Genomic DNA, 17,152 nt, shown 5'->3' with positions numbered 1-17,152 from the left:
CTACTATGCCATTATGAATCCAAGGAATGGGAGACTTGTTTCAGGTCTGAAAGTTGATTAAAGATTTTCCATTAGCATATTTAGTGAAAACAAGTCAAGGCATCAAGACAAGACATATTGTAAATATTTGTCCAGTGAAGTTGGGAAAAAGGAAGTAGGAAGACAGAAGGAAAAAGTCAATTGACCCTGCGTTAAGAAAAGACTCAGACTGAACCATATTGCAAATCACAGCCCATGGACATAAGCACATGTGTTATATATGGCATAAAGAAGTGAGACAGTAGTTTTGAAAAATTAGCCATACTCTGGTCCATGTATTAGAAGAGCTATGAAGTTTGCTTTCATCTGCATGCAGATATTGCATTGTGGTCATGCTTTGTTCATAAAAATTATGCCAAGAATTAATCAGTTGTTTAAAAAGTAATAAATGCCATATAAGGACAAATTAAACTAATACAAACATGAAAACTGTAAATACTGTTATATAGTTCTACTGTTATCAACTTGAGTGACCTCAGTATACAGATAATGAAGCTACTTCTGAGCCTTAACATTAACAGGATGGAAGCTTTATGTTCATTAAGTGATTGATATCAGTCCATTTTTAGGTCAATTGACAAGAACAAGCCTCTTTTTCAAGAGTACTCACCCTATGTAACTGTCACAGACATCACATTACTAGTTTAGCAAGTTATTGAAAAGTTTCCTTAAGCACCTATATGACCAATGTCATGTATACCATGTATGTTTAGTGGAAGTGGATACATTTTGGAAGGAGCAGTCTCACAGTTAAGAAAACTGGATTCTGCTCCTATTGCAAGAGCGCAGTGCAAATGTTAGCACAGTACAGCAGCTCTCCAGGGATCTATTTCATTTTACTGACTGTCTGACTTAATTTTTTGTAATTAAGTATATCTCTTTGGAATTGAGTTGACAATTAAATACTATCTTTGGTTTCCTATGCAGGGAATTGGCTGCCAACTTAATACAGGTTAATTTAATCTTGTATTTTTTATAGAACTGGATTTAAGAAAAATGTCCTTTCTTTTCCAAAATACTAAGCTATTTTCCTAAAAACAAACAAACAAAAATCCTCCAGAGGGTTCTTGCTGCAAAATATTTTTCTTTAGAAGACATTAACTAAATAAGCATAAAACCTCTTCCTCCTATTTTTCTTATACATCTAAAGCTTAAGAGAAGAATGGGATTGCGATACAATCATTTCTCTTTCAGTTCATTGTATGTGTATGCTGAGAGGATGTGTTGAAGCAGCAGAGAAAAAAAAGTGGCTGCCAGCTAGTCCCTTCTAGGGCAAAGGGGTTTTTAACCTGAAAGGGACTGAACATGTATAACCTACAAAATGGCTCTAGGTGCAGGATGTGACAGGGAAGGGAAAGGACAGTGAGAAAGGGCCTGCAGTGGGAAAGGAACTTGGGAGATCCCTAGGAAGAACAGCAAAGAGACCCAAACCCAGACTTGGAGCTGATGGGATGAAGGAGACTTTCCCAGGGGGACAGAGAGGACTGTATAACTGCAGTCCAGGAAGTCACTGAGGTTAAGACTGAAAACGATCCATCCTGAAAATCAAAGGTAGATTTTTGTTTTGAATTTTAATTTTTACTTGTCTCATCAAGTTTAAATCTTCTTCTCTATAGATACTGTTTGTTCAGCTGAGGCAGGGTTTAGACTTTGGAAACCTTTGATGTCTTGGTTTGTGCTCACCTCTCAGAAAAGTTTGGCACAGTGCTGTTTCAGGTCTGGCAAAGTCAAACTGCCTTCATTGCCTTTTAGGAATTAAAATATTTTGGCCAAATTGGCAGTAACAGTAAGAGTGTTCCAAGAAAGACAAATTATTTTCCTGAAAGTGAAGAATCTTCTTTGGTAAAACAACTGTCTTATCAAAGCCTTTACATGGAAAATATTTTGCCTCCGATCATAGTTCAGCCTGATATCTGAAGTTGTCCTTTAGGCTTTTTTTCTTGATTTTATATTTCCACTTTTCTTAGTGAAAGACAAGATGCTGTGATGTGAAGGTGTCTTGGTTTTGAGAAGTCAAAGGAGAAAAATCTTGATGGAAGAATAAGTGTTGCCCAAAGGTGTAAGAATGTACAGCATGATGGCTTTCAAAATCTCAGCCTAGATTGACAGAAATCTGAAATCTGCCTATTGCCACCAAAATAAGAATTATTATTTCAAGAAACTAGATTTTCCTCTTTAGTTGATGTTCTTGAAAGTTTTTCTGCTGCTAAAGTTGAAGAGCAGGCTAGAACATTAATGGTCAAAGTAACTTTCTGTAGTTTTTCATTGGCAGCAAAATCAAGTGACAGATATGGTGAGACTTTTCTTTTTAAAGTATTGCAGTATGCCACCTTTGGTGAATTATTTTCCAGGTTGCTGCCTTATGAAGCATACTTTAATTATTATAATTATTCATAAAATGTATAACTTTATTCCCTTTTCTTTTTTACTTTGATCATCCTTCTTTCTCACCCCCTGATTGGTTTTGGTGCTTTTTTTGCCTCTTCTCCCTCCACTTTACTTTCATTTTTTATTAAACTTTTATGCTGTGGGCAATGTTTTCTAGAATATTTTATATCTCAGTTTCCATATGGACTGTTAATAGAGGCTTTCCCTTATTTAGTCTCTGCAAATATGAGTCACACTCTTTTACAATAATTTACCCAAAGGCTTTTCGTAGACTGTATTTCCAAAGGTGGTACCTACTTTTTGTTACTGATATATTAAAAGTGTATGTGTTAAAGAAAGCAGTCAGCCAGTTCTTATTTTAAACACTTTTCGCTTGGCATTTCAACTTGTATATTGGTTTGCCGGGCATTTATATGCAAAAGATAAACATTGAAGTGTCAGGCTTTGTATTTCCTTATGAGAAGATGAGAAAAAAAATTTAAGAAAAATGGTGCAAGGTTAAAAACAAATTAATTTTTCCGAAGTTTTCTGCTGCTTTCACTCAGTTCTCTCACTTGAAATAAAGCAGAACTGGAAAATACTAGCTGTAGAGAAAATTATGCATGATAAACTGTTAAATACAGTAGCAATAAAAAGAAAAATGCACCTGAAAATTACAGTGAAAGCATAGGTCTGCCACAAGGTTTTCTGAACAGTGCTATTTTTTTTTTTTTTTTTTTTTGTGGTCACACTGTAGTCAAGGCTAACTGGAACATTCCAATAGAAATTGTTATCTGGGTTATTTATAAATTTCTCAAAAATATTTTGTGGAGGTTGAAAATTCTGATGCTATATCTATCCTAAAGATAGATATTTAGATATTTCACCTTTTAAGTGAAAATTTTCAAAGTAATATAACTTCTTTCTGATTAAGCAACTTTAGGAAAAAAAACAAAATAAACCAAAACGAAAACAACAACCAAACTTAACGGGGCATGTTTTGAGTTTTTACATGTTGTTGTTACCATTGTCCTTTCATTATATAATTAATGTGTCACTGGTAGTCTATGCTTTGCATTCATACTTTGAAAACTCTTGAAAGGTATCTGTCAGTATAGCTTGCACATTACTTGTGATCAGGAAGAAAGCCAAGAAGAGCTGACATACTTTCCCTAATACTTTTTCAATGTTGTTTGACAAAAGAATATGATTTTGAACCTTGCAAGTCAGCATGCACATTATCTATACATGTATTTCAGTTGCTGCATATCCTAAGATGCCTGTTCTCTGAATACATATTGTTAGATATGCAGTGACAGCTATGCAAAAGTTTCACCTTCTTAGGAAAGCTCTTAGGGGATCACACCACCAATCTTCAAATGCCTTTTTTTCTCCTGTAGTGAGAGCAAGTGCCTCCTACAAACTGACTTATAAATATATTAATTTTTTTCTCATTAATCTCTGTCTTTATTTCACCCCCACCCCGGTTTCTTTATATTTCTGATAGCAATATTCAATGTTAAACATACTATTCCAGTTTAGCACTTCTGTGAGAGCAAGAAGTATTTTAATTTTTCTTGACATCCTGGAAAGGCCTACAGAACTGTTGCCCAGACCCTACCACTTTCCTAGGAACCAGGAAAAGATAGCCTGCCCTAGGAATGAAAAGGTAGAAGAGTTCATGAGGGAACACCTAATATAACCCTACAGAGGGAAGTCTTGAAAAGTTATGATCAATTTAAAAAAAAAAGAAAAAAAAAAAAAGCAGCTGCTGGGTATGGCAATCAAATATGGAATTTGGGTATTGTTGGTAGCTAAAAATACAATTATTTTTCAGAAAATCTCATGTTGGTGTGGACAACAATGATTCATCTTCAGGACTACAACTTCATCTTTTCTTTACAGCCATGAAATACATTCTGGCTCATTACAGTAACAAAAAGCAGTCAGTCTTTTAAGAACTTCTGTGTTTTAAAGAAAAGTTCCATTGCTGTCAAAGGTTAATATCAATATAATTAGGCTTTAGATGCCAGTTCAGATCTTAGTAGAAACAGGTCAATAATACGGCAGAAACATGCTTGCAGGACCACAGTTCCACCTTCCCTTTCTCTGGGTACAAGTGAGGTACTGACACTCGTTTGTCCACTCCAGCTCTGGACACGTTTCCATTTCTTCAGATTGTTTGCTGTTCCAGAGAGCCTGTGCAACCTTGCAAAGATTTACCTAAACAGGGCAAAATAAGTTCTATTTCTGGATGGGGGGTGGTGGGGGAGAGAGAGAGAAAGGGACAGATATAGGTGCCCTGTAAGGGTGTACATAAGGTACATATTACTCATAAGCTCAGTCTGGCCCTTGCCCTTATGAAGGGGCATGTCACTGAACAGAGACTGACTGTGTCAGGGACGCCAGCAGAGGAGAGTTCATAAGCAGGATCAACATGATGGTAAAATTCTGTAAGTCCCTGATATCTTGCATCACACTAAGCTTGAGAATTTCTTTTGGCTGACTTTATTCAACCCTTTAACTCCCATGATAAATCTTTGACACATTAAAAATAATCTATAAACTCAAAAAAATGCTCTCGTCTCTCAAATGTAAAAGTTGCCCATTCCCGTAAGAATAGCAGTTAAGCTGGCACCTGGTGTGTCACACTGTGTATATCTAGATGAAAGGGAGATTCCTGGCCAGCATGTCTCCACAGCTCATTGATCTCCCTCTGCAGTAAGACTGGTATGTCTCCCTACAGACTCCTCGGCAGGATGATTTAAAACTTGCTGTTGAGCAATTTAAAGTCTGGCATTGGATATCTGTACGTTGCACAGTGAGGAGCATGTTGGTAAGCTGCCACTTCTGCTTGCAGAGGAGGGCATTAAATCCCATAGCAGGAGCAACGTCCTCTCAGAGTAATTTAAGGGATATTTTGTTAACGCTTATAATAGGAACCAGTGAGTCAGACTTGAGAGTGAGAAATCGGGGGACATGGGAATATGCACTTGCAAAGAAGTCTGGAGATGGAAGGAAAGAGAAGAAAAATGTCTCGAGTGGCAACATGAGAGGGCAATGATGCAGATGTGGAGGGTGTTTAGTGGGGTCGCATTTTGCTTGGCATGCTGTTGTAATGCCAACTAAAAGCTCCAAGTATTATGTTAGTAGTTATGGGCAGACACATTTTCTGACTTGGGAACTTTAATCTCAGTGTCTTTATTGCTCTGTAATCAACTGAATTGCATGCTGGTAGGCTTGGTTTTACAACTCATAATGACATTTCAAAACAGAATGCAGCTTAAATGACTTTGAATTGAATAATTAAAAGGATCTTCAGTTTTTGAGAATATTTCAAAATTTTAACTTAAATAAAATAGCTTTCTGATCAGAAAATACTGTTACAGGCATTGGAAAGTCTACTTAAAAGAAGCCCAAGCACACCAAAGATTCAGAAGCAAGGAACGGTCCTTTGAGGCAGTGGCTCACAAAGAGACAATTTGCTGTCCAGCTGAGTTGCTCAACATTTCAGTACATTTTTTTAATTCCTTGTGCATTTTCAGCAATTAATCCTTTTTTTTTTTTTTCAGTGAAAACACCATCATTTTTTAGTTAGGGGAGGAGAGCAGTAACTTTCAGTTTTGGTATTGCTTTTGAGGGAAAAGTTTGTGAAAAATAAAAGCATTTGGAGATAAGTTTCTCAATCTCGATCTTTGGTGGAAATTACTTTTAAACATTTTAGTTTAACATTTTTTAAGTCATACTGTGTTTTGTAAGGTGGGAATAAATATTTCCATTTGCAACTGTAAACCAACTGGTGCATACAAATAGTAAACTTGAACAAAGTGAAGGATCTAGTCGAAAACTAATTCCAAATCTGTAATCTCTCCTAATTTTTGTGACTTGCATGAGGCCAGATTTCAGAATGCCCCCACATAAACAGTAGAAGGGCTTTTCAGCAGTCTCTTTTTTATTTGCCTGGTGTTGTATCATTCTGGCATATTATGTTGCATCTTAGTATGTGTGTTGTGCATAAAAGGAGATAGATACCAATCATCATCTTGTAATGAAGTTTGCAGCCTATTTTCATGGCTGTAATGTCAGATTGAGTGTGACAGTTTAGGGTATAGTGAGATGGGATACCATGATTCCTACCATATAGTGATTTTTTTAACCCTTTCCCATTCACCACTTCTTGAAAAAAGAATGACGTTTGCCTATGATATAAATTAGCACAACATACTCAATAAATAGTTGCATATTGGTGAAAAAAATGACACCACTAAAAATTTTAAACAGAATTTTTTGACAAGCGGTACTATACTTTCTATACTTGTGAAATGTTTTCCTTCCCAGGCAAAGTGATTACTTTGGCATTTGAAGTGCAATAAAATATTGTAATCTTTTACAAATGAGCAGCATCTGTCATTAAAACATTAGTCCCCAAAAGTGTGAGATGCTCACAGAGACTTAACATCTACTGTAACCCAGACCAATCCTGAACTACTGAAGATGTTAGATTCCTCAGTTACTGAGAGTTTGCCAAACTAGTGCATGGAGTTGGCATAATATCAACAACATCCATTAAGCGCATGGCTGCGTGCATGTTTTATAGTATTAGTACAGGGAACAATCTAACATCAGGGTGGTTTTTTTTTTTTTACATTTTTGGGAAGAGCCTCACTGTGTCTGCAGTCATTTTGAGTCATTACATAATTATGAATGAGCATCTTTTGATATGATTATTTTCACCTGATGCAGCAAAGTTGGAGGCCTCTTATTTTCCCATCTCCTGCACTGGAGATCTCTCATTCTGTGGCTCTCTAGCTGACTTATACTTTTTTTCTTTTCTTTCCAGTGATCTCTTCTATTGACTCAATTCTCATCTTTGTACTGCCAATCTTGTAGCTATCAATTATCCAACATAGTAGCCCCAGTATACCCAATGTAGGCAACTCATCTGTCCAGGGTATGTCTCCATATTCTCTTTAAGATAGCCTCCTTCTCCACATGGTCTGTTCACTGAGATTTTTCTCATTCTTTTTTACACAATGCATTTTTTCCTTCTTACCCCATCTACTGCTTAAAAATCTTTTACAGCAAACACATAGTTTCACATTTCCGTTCACTCACGAGTTTCCTTTCTTTTGCTCGCTGATTATATTACCAGTTTTACCTCACCTCCAGTCTCGTTCCCTGCCCTTATCATTTCCTGTTGAATTTCCTAACCAAATAGCCCAGAATGCAGCCAGTTTCTTTGAGAGCAACCTGGCTTCAGTTCCAAGAAAAACAAGGGAAGGTGATGACTATCTTTTCTTAGAGCAACCTCTATTTTCATATGCAAAGTCTGTAGGAAAGTGATTTCCATCTTGCCTGAAGGTAGCCAGGTATAGCCTGAAATACTGGCCACTTTGACAAGGAAAAAAAAAGAAGGAATATGGTGGCAGAAGTCAGGAAATGTGTTTAAGTGGGTATATGCACATTTGCATTTTCTTAGAATCATAGCCATCCTTAACAGTTTAATTTTTTACTTCATTACATTTTCAAGGTGAAATTTTCTTTAATGCTAAAGTTATCATCTTTAAAATGTGTTTCAACACAATATCCTTTTTTTGTATTTATGCACATCTGTGTATTTCTGCACAGATAAGGGCAGAATCCCTAGATCACCAAGAATGATTCCAGATAGAACTGAGTGAAACTGAATACTTCTGAATTGAAATTCTTTCAGAATATTTTGAAGTGTGTTATGGATTACAGTTAGACTCTGCAAATGGGAAGGTCTCATTTTCATTTCAGTTGGCCTCAAAGCCTTATTTTAGGCCTGTTTGACATGGTGCACACTGAAGAAAATCTGAAATGTATTCCCCAGTCTACTCTACAATGTTGACAGAGGAAGGATCTTATTCAGGGTCCTGCTACAGGTTAGTCTCTGTGTTAAGTGGCCAAATTAAAACATTTTAATCCATTTGTCCATGGTCCTCTAAGCCAACGTATGATTAATCACTGTGTCTTTCAGCCAGCCTTGTGGTCCTTGAAGTAACCATGCAAGGAGCTGGCAGGGATGTCAAGATGGTCTAATACATTATCTTTGTTGGTAGGCAGAGGTTAGGTTTCATCAGTCAGTTTGATGGGACTAGGTACATTGCAATGTGCTTCTTATCTGTATAAAGTCTTTGCAGTCAGTTACTGAATCATGTCTATGTCATCACTTCAACCCTATTGGCATGAAAGTAAAAGCTCTACATTTTTTTTACTCTACTTTTATGTTGGGAATTGTAATTTTCCTTTCTGTTTATTCGCTAAAGAGAAACTCCCTAGCAAAATATCATTTCAATATTTTAGTAGGTGGGTCAAAGAATAAAATACAGGCACATTGCTCTGGAAGAGTTTTCAAAGAAGGAGTTTTAAAATTTTCTGCTCTTGAAGTCTTAAAGATGTCTGGCACTTGATATTTTTGCTGAGGATTTTTTATTAGTTTTTATTTATAAAAGTACTATTATTATTATAAGCAAGTTATCTCCAACCCAGACAAGCCTACATAAAATATTTTGGGAACACCCCTTTTATTTATCTGATAATAAGCACTTAGTAGTATAAAGAGTATTGGCCTCAGCTTTGCTTTATGTTAAAAAATACAGAATATCTGCAGAAAAATGTCTTTTGGGTTTCATGGACTATACTGTCAAACTGTAAAAGTAATGTCTGTCTGAGTTTATCGTGGAAGATTTTGTGAGCAGCTCCACTCTCTAAGGCATATAACCTTCCAGCCTTCTTGCTGTGCTTACATTTGTCATGTCATAGTGCTCGCTAGTGAAGTGTAAGGCTACCAAGCCTAGATGGAGCCAGTAGGAAATGAATCTGTCTGCCACAGATAGTTCAGACAAAGTTATTAATGCTTAGTGGCAGGAAAGTGGCTGCCCCCCTCAATGGATTGAATGATGACAGAAAGTCTCTAAGCCTTGATAAGGTTGTGGCCAGGATGGCTTTTTTGTCTAGAAGGTAGATAAAGATACTCTGTCTTCTAGGTCTGTAAGGATGTCTGGTTTCTTTTTCCTGTGTGCATGCCAACATGTAACTTGCTTATTCATCTTATAAACTGTCTTTAAACTTAATCATAGTTTGTATATGTTTGTCTCACAATAAATATAAGGTAGAAGGAGGTGAAAGTGCTGGGGAAGAGTTTTTATTATGATGGAAATAAGAAACTACTTCCTTTGTTATGGGTGATGACTCTGATTCTTATTAAGTAGCAGATTTCGAGACCTTAATTCTTGGGCTCTGTAAATGACTGGCTGTTCATTCACTTGTAGATTTTTTTTTTTTTTTTTTTTTTTAAAACTGATCCACGGATTGCCAACTGTTGTATGTTTCCTACATGTTTTCTTATTGTGGGAGCTGTTTGGAAGTATATCCTTTCTGAAATAATGCAAGCAATGCTTTAGCTAAATTTAATATTTAAGGAGATCCATTTGTCCAGATTCGAGTTATGAACAGTCTTACTAAGTATTTATAGAATTTGCCCCGGGCCTGATGTTGGGTCCACTGCTGTTTAACACCTCTGCTCTTCAGATTACTACAGTGAGAATTAAGCAACTCTCTGGTTGTCTATGCTGAGAAGACTAGTTTTTAGGACTATGTTCTCATTAAGACAAAATCAAGAAATTATTTGGGAAGAGTAACAGGCAAAAATTGTTAAAGGTAATGCAGCTGATGTTATCTTTCCTAGCAAACTGATACACTCACTTTTAAGCCAGAATTGACATGAGATGGGACAGGAGTTGATAGCAAATGAACCAAAGTCAGTTTACTGAAAGAAAGTTGAGTTTGAGAAGCAGCTGCAAAGTATGAAGTGAGATGGTCTGAGCATCAGTCTAGCAAAGAAGCTTAGCACGCTGTCAGCTTGCAAATTATTCCCATCACACTTACCAAGTTAACTGTATCACATGGCTTCTTGAAGAGCACACCATGTCCCTTGTCACCTCCATCTTACTTACCTACTCTCAAATCATGCCTTCAGCATCTGTCCTGCTTCTGAGTATTTGGTTGCACTTGAGAGCAATGGCTCTATAAAGGGACCAAACAGCCTCTATAACAGAAAGTATTAGCGTAGAACTAAATAGTTTAAGTAAAAACAGATTTTCAGAACAATAAATCAATCTATACAGATGCCTGCCTTTGCCTAAGGGTCATAATCCTCAGGAACTGGGGAACACCCACCTTCCTGAGACTCTTTTTCCACAGCCTCTCCCGGTGGTAGTCTATCTTTCCACACAGGGCCTGACAATCGAATCCCCACTCCTTTCCTAGGAATGTCTTTTTAACTGTTTCATGCTCTTTGAGCTCTTTGTGCTCTGCATTGGCAGAGCAGCAGTGTCGCTTTGGCCTGCAGCCTGGAAGTATGTCACTGTCTGCATTTGCTTCCCCTTTTGTGACTGTTGGGAGGCTCACAGATTCATAGCTCTTGTGTTGTTTTCTCCAAATATCGTCTTCCCTCCTCCCAGTATTGAATTAGATGCATTAATTTCTTCATGAAGCTCTAACGACTCACCATAGTTGAATAGTTAACCCAGTCTTCCTGATATAACCACTAGTGTTCATACAATTTTTGTACCTTTTGATCTTAGGTTATTATCTTGCACCCCCACGCTGAGCAGGTTCTCACTGAAGTCAGTGAGAAGTAGTGCAGGAAAAGCCTGAGCAAGAGAGGAAGGTAGGCAGGAATTAGCCACTGTGAGAAATACAACTTGAACCAGGCATGAGTTGACAGAAGCAAGATGGTTTTGCCTAAATCTGGTTAGCTTCCCCCCCATGAAGATGAAGAATCATTCAGGGCCAGTGGAGAAAACCCAAGAAGTTGACAAAAAATCACCAGTGGCAATTAAAAGTTATTTTCCAACTGAATTGAGACTATTGCCCTTACTTCAAAGGTAACCTTTTATCTGCTTTTCTAGATCTTGCAGTTTAAATGGTACTGATGTTCATATCAAAACACATCCTTTTCTCTTCCAGAAGCATCAGGTTATTTTAATTTTACATTTAATAAAATCCTAATTTAGCTGAATGATCAGTCTTCAGAAAATACACTTGCACACTCTAGAAATTGATGCCAGTTCCGTTGGTTTATGATTTAGCACTGTGGAAGGCTAACAATTGCCTTTGTCTCTATATTTCACCAGTCGGCTGACTTTTCTTTTATAGATACTGCTGTAGATTTATACAGTTCTCCGTGCTTCCAGTTTTAACACGGTCATAAACTAAGCCTCCTAACAATGAGCCTTTGGCGTGCTATCTTTACATTTCTAAGGACATTCCTTGCTGAAGAAACATACATGTAGGTTGTATTGGCTTCAGTAAGGCTCTATCCAACCACTTTAATCTTCCTGCACAGAGAGCAGGATGGGGGCCAAGAGACAGCGAGCTGTCCCAAACCCACACAGTGAGTCAGTGATATGGTTGGAACTGGAACTGAGCGGCTGCTAGCTCTCAGCTTTGTCTTAAGTGCATTAGGGAGTAATGCTTCTCATCTTCTGCATTCCCGTCGGTATGAATAAATAGGCTCAAACTCCAAGGAATTTCACAAAAGCTCCCAAAAACTTGAGGACCGCAACCATACTAGTGAGACCAGAACCTCTTACATAATCCTAGAAAAATGGGTGGCACAAGCTTAAGGCTGTCATTTATCAGTCTGGAAGTTGTGGATCATTTTTTCAAGCGCAATCTAAGGGACCCAGAAGTTCTGATGTCCTCCCTCACAGAGTGGCATTGTTAGTAGCATTTTGCTGTTTCAAGTGGAGACAGCCTTTCTCCAAATCGCTATTTCTCTAATAGAAGCAGAACATTTTAGGGATGTTATGCTGACAGTGACACTTAACATGACCTGCTTTTTAGAAAATAACGCCTATCACTGCATTGTCAACGGTTCCATTCCATATGAGGATTTTTGATTTGAATTAACGTGACACCCACAGAGAGCTGTGCTGTCTTATGACCTGGTATGTTAGGCAAGCAGTGGGTAATCTGTCCTGGACGGGGGATATTTAGATGGAACAAAGACTGGAACTAAAGATTCCCTGACATTTCCTGAGAATAACATCTGGATCTGTGTGAACTGGTTTGGTAAATATTTTTGTATGTTACATATGCTGTCATTTGCATGACGAGTAGTCTGAATACCTGCATATATTACATTGCTTCTATAAAACAGTCATTTTGATAACCTCAGCAGTACTTGTACAGTCCCTGAGATTTGACACTAATTTACTCCCAAGTAACATTTCATTTTCTTATTTAAATGATGTCCACCAGTGAAGAGAGCCAGCTATAGTTGTATCTGAGAAAAAGGAAATTTGTAAGAGTGGCTTTTGATGGGTTGGAATGTGTCTGACTGTTTGGAAAAGATCATGGGAAGATCAATGTCACAGATACTTTTCCTCCTTTGGATGTAAGTGGACACAAAGCAGAAGAAAAGGTGGCATTTTAGGAAAAAGAAAATGTCTTTGAATTTTACTGCATTCTGTATCATTCCCATAAGCTTCTTTTTAAAGCTATCACCACATTTTGGCTGCCACTTTTACTGAATCTATTTAAATATGTTTTAAAGGTGAATTACTTGGCTGTTTGACATTTTTGTTCTATATTATGCTGCAGCAATCTATCTGATTTGCAGTCAGATAGAAAGTGTTACAACTTGAAAATAATAGGTTGCAAAGCCTTTTTTTCCCCCACCTGTGCACGTAAAGGTCTTCCTACATTAATAAAATATAAGGCTATCAAATGAAGGGAGCAGCTTGTTGGAAGTGCTAGAAAAGAACTGACGTTTAAATTAATTTTTGAAAGTATAAATTTGAAACTTATGAAAAGAACGAGGTGTGTCTGGTGAAGTTGGATAAAGGAGAGATGAATGCGAAGGCGTTTTTTTTTTTAATGTGCTTAGCAGACCCAGCTGGAGACTTATTTTCAAAATCTGGCCCTTACCACACACACAAAAATATTTAAAAATAATAGTAACACAAAGTCTGATTCTCACATTGCCCTGTGTAGTCTCAGTGAAATAGCAGACATGCAAGTAGTCTGGAGATGAACCGCAAGGAGCCAGCCAAGGATATATCATTTCTTCAATATCATTTTACTGTTGTTTCTTTTTTCACTGTTGGATACTGATGAAAAGGCAGAGTATGTGCCATCTAAAGTCTATATTGTTGGCAAGAGCAAGCCAACATAGGATTTACATTTTTATTTTCTACCTTCTTATTTATAAATAATATTCTCATCTCATAAAAAAAAATTACACATCTCACACCACTTAATGCCATCATATAGGAAGGATTTATGTAAGTCTTTGAAGCTCAGAGAATTCATAACTTAAATGTGTATTATCAGTGTTTCAATAACCATGTGTGTTTGTAATGTTGATCTACAAAAAGAGTAAAAATGGTAAAGAAACATTTTACAGTGTGCCATTGAACCCACCAGACTGATTCTGGCAGGCTCCCAGTCTGAGTACAGCCCTCTGCCTTTCACAGTTTGTTCCCTATCTGCATGACGAAAGGGGCGTTTATCTCGCAAAAAAATGTGGCATTTGGTGGCATTTTACAAGGCCCTAATTTGATACCATTTGCCAAGTAAGGAACACTGAGAAGTGGACCCTCATTTCTGGAACCCGCTTTTCTCTTCACATCCAAGCAGCCCAAGTGCATTCATCCTCACCAAGGTCATGTAAGCCTTGGTGCTCACCCTCTGCTTTGGAAAGAAAGATGTGTGCAGTGACGTGCACCACCTTGGTTGTAAATGTCATGTTCCATGTTCCATGGCAATTTCCCATTTTGATTTTCAGTTAGGGAGTGGAGACTGGAAATATAGGTTAAGCTATTTTGCCATTTTAAATACAAACAAAATTAGGTGAAAGGGAAGATAGTCTGGTGAGAAATTTGTTTAAACTGTAGTTGAAGTACTGAGGTTGGGAATGGATGAAGAATGATTTCTAAACAGTCATAAAAAGAAAAGGAGCTTTCTTAGCAGTGTTTGGTATGAATTCTCTGAAAGGTAAACTTCATGTCAACCAGTGTATTTTAAATCCTGACACAACTGAAAATTCAACTACAGTAAGTACTGATTGCTTTTGCAACTAGAATTGATTATGCCATTGATTATGCCTGTCCTTGTAAGTACCAGAGGCTGATGGTATGGCAACAACAGCCACAGAGTGCAAGTGCTATTTTGTGGTGTTTGCTAATGAAAATATGGGGAATAAAGTTATCCACCTGTGTCCTCAGGTCTAAATTTGTAAGTTATATACTGCACTGTCTTTGGAAATAGTTTTGCTCTACAAGAATATTTATAAGTTTTGTCTCTCTTCAGAGTTAAAGAAGCAGAGGAGGTCTGCAGGCAGAAAAAGGGGAAGTCGCTCTACAATATAAGACCAAAACATGACTCCGGAATTGTAAGTAAAAATTGTAGCAATACTTCTGTTCCCATCAGTCGTTTTACCTTTTTCTCTTTGCATTTTTAGATATGTTATTCCTGATGTACTTTTTTGTTCTGGGTTGTTGGGTTTTTTTAATGTTTAACATTTTCATAAAAGGTGTTAGATTAACAACCTTGAACACTGCCTATGAATATTACTCCACAAAATAGATGTAGCACAAGCAAGAGCAGCATATTATTGCCCCACCCTGCCAATCTGTCTGCATCCCAGTCGTGGTGTTGGTGGTTTCCAGTTCAAGCTTATTCATTTTGTATTCGCTCTCTTTTCTACAGTTACAAAATGTAAGGAAGAGTTGTGATAGGTACACATTTTTCAAGTTGGATCCCTGTCTCAAATACTAGTGGCTTCTGTTCCTTGGAATAGAAACCCTAGAAAAAGATAATACTGTGCTCTCACCATTCTTCTGAAAACAGATAAATAACTTCAGTGATAGTAGAAGAGTAATTCTAGTCATTCAATGAAACTTTTCCACTATGATTGCCTAAGCATTGCTAGGATCATGACTGATTTTACAGAAAATGAATATTCCTCTAGTGAAAAATTAGTCTGGCACTCTGTATTAAAATTAGACCTGTAGCAACTGGCCATCAATTACACTTGTAAAATATTATAACAGAAGATTTTTTCATGTGTCCATGTCCCTGTCTGCCCCACTCGGGCCAAAGGCATGATTTCTTTCTTTTGTGCTTTCTAGTCATGGCTATGTTACTGTGACACATCCTTGAAATGAAGCAGGTGGTAATTCACTATATTTGAACTAACATAATCTGTCACAGGAAGAAATAATACTGCATTTTTTGTTTCTTATTCTGAATATCTAGGGACAGTTGGCTGTGATTAGTGCCACAAGAAATGTAAATGGAGTAACAGCTTGGTTAGGAATGATAAGCTAGATTTTATTTTATCAATTTTATTTGAAACCGGTTCAAGATGTTATTTAAAAAAAAAACCCCAAACTAACATTTATTTGGATTTCTCTGTCTCACTTATACTTTGCTGTATGTAAAGACACTGAGATTATTTTTTTTTTTTTAAGAAATAGCTGTAGGCTTAATTATTCCTGTATCATTATCATTATTATTTGCACTGAAACTGGGACTTTCAGTGTTACTGAAAATTTGATAGAGTGAAAAAGAAAGTAAACAAAATATTTCACAAGCAGTGTGTTGCTGCAGTCTTCTTCAGTTCTAGCTTCAAAGGAAATTTGTGAAGTGAATTCTACAGTAAGTATAATTGAACATTAGCCTATGTATTTCTGTGCTTTTCATAGTTGTGTGAGGTGGTTTTATGTATACTCAATTTTCTGCTTTTTTTAATTTTATTTTTCAGAAAGCAAAGATAAGTATGAAAATCTGAGAGAAGAAAAGCAAAAGCCATTGTTACCTGGTTACCAAAACTCAACATGCCTGTGGGTGGGGAGTGAGGGGGAAGGAAACTACATCATCCTGATCATTTGCTTTCTTGACCTTTTTGAATTTGCTTTTTGTTCTCTAGAGTTTTCCACCAATTGATGTGTTATTGTACATTCATTCATGAATGTAATCACTTTAATGGAGTGCCCAGCAATAGACTAGGTATGGACTTGAAACACCTTCCCTGTACTCTGTATCTCCTTTGCCACTCAAAAATGGTATTTTGTAAAGTGTATGGTATATTCCAAATAGGCCAAGTCAGCATGCATAAAAAGTGGCATCTGCATCAGTTCTGAACATGCTGAAAACTGCATTAAGTTGAACTTCATAAGAATGCTACTCGATACAGTAAAACATTTCCATTCCTACTGGCAACATCTGTCTAACACAAATACTTCATGGCACTGCACTTAGATTAGGGAAAGAAATGTTACTCCTAGTGAATTGTTTGTATCCGTTTCATGTTGGCATTTGTAGTTTGTATTTTGAATCGTTAAGTGCTGTTTATACAGTATAATCAATGCTTTCCCAACTTGTTTGGTTGCCCTCCATGATTAAATATTTGTGGAACAAGATGTTTACTGTAACTATCTTTAAAATCGATAAGGCAGCATATTTTTACTTCATCTTTTGCCAGATAGTGAATGCCAGGTGGTAAGGGGGTCAGAAATCCAACATTAAAAAAAGAAAAACAAAAAAAAGAGTAAGTGAAAAGCAGGAAAGTACAGAAAAGCACAGAAGTATGATAGAGAGTATGAGAGAGATTTGGCTATTATAGTTTGTTAATATATAAAGCAGCTAATACTTTTACATGAACTTTAGAAGGTATAGTATAGTCTTAACTACTGATCACTTAAGTCAGAGA

The 17,152-nt window shown here is 36.9% G+C and overlaps 1 protein-coding gene across 1 annotated transcript in view; it reads left to right on the top strand.

Annotated features, from left to right (window-relative positions):
* Positions 1-16,231, top strand: part of FMN2 (formin 2) — a 162,012-nt gene extending 145,781 nt beyond the window's left edge. Inside the window, exons 17-18 of the mRNA XM_010562944.1 lie at positions 14,749-14,830; positions 16,205-16,231. Coding sequence (XP_010561246.1) covers positions 14,749-14,830; positions 16,205-16,231 — 109 coding nt within the window. The remainder of the gene's footprint in view (positions 1-14,748; positions 14,831-16,204) is intronic.
* Positions 16,232-17,152: the final 921 nt, after the last annotated feature.

This window comes from Haliaeetus leucocephalus, unplaced genomic scaffold, assembly GCF_000737465.1.
Source record: "Haliaeetus leucocephalus isolate CR32 unplaced genomic scaffold, Haliaeetus_leucocephalus-4.0 Scaffold162, whole genome shotgun sequence".
Classification (NCBI taxonomy): Eukaryota; Metazoa; Chordata; class Aves; order Accipitriformes; family Accipitridae; genus Haliaeetus; species Haliaeetus leucocephalus.
The sequence above is the reverse complement of the archived record's forward strand: the minus strand, read 5'-3'. Positions and strand labels throughout refer to the sequence as shown.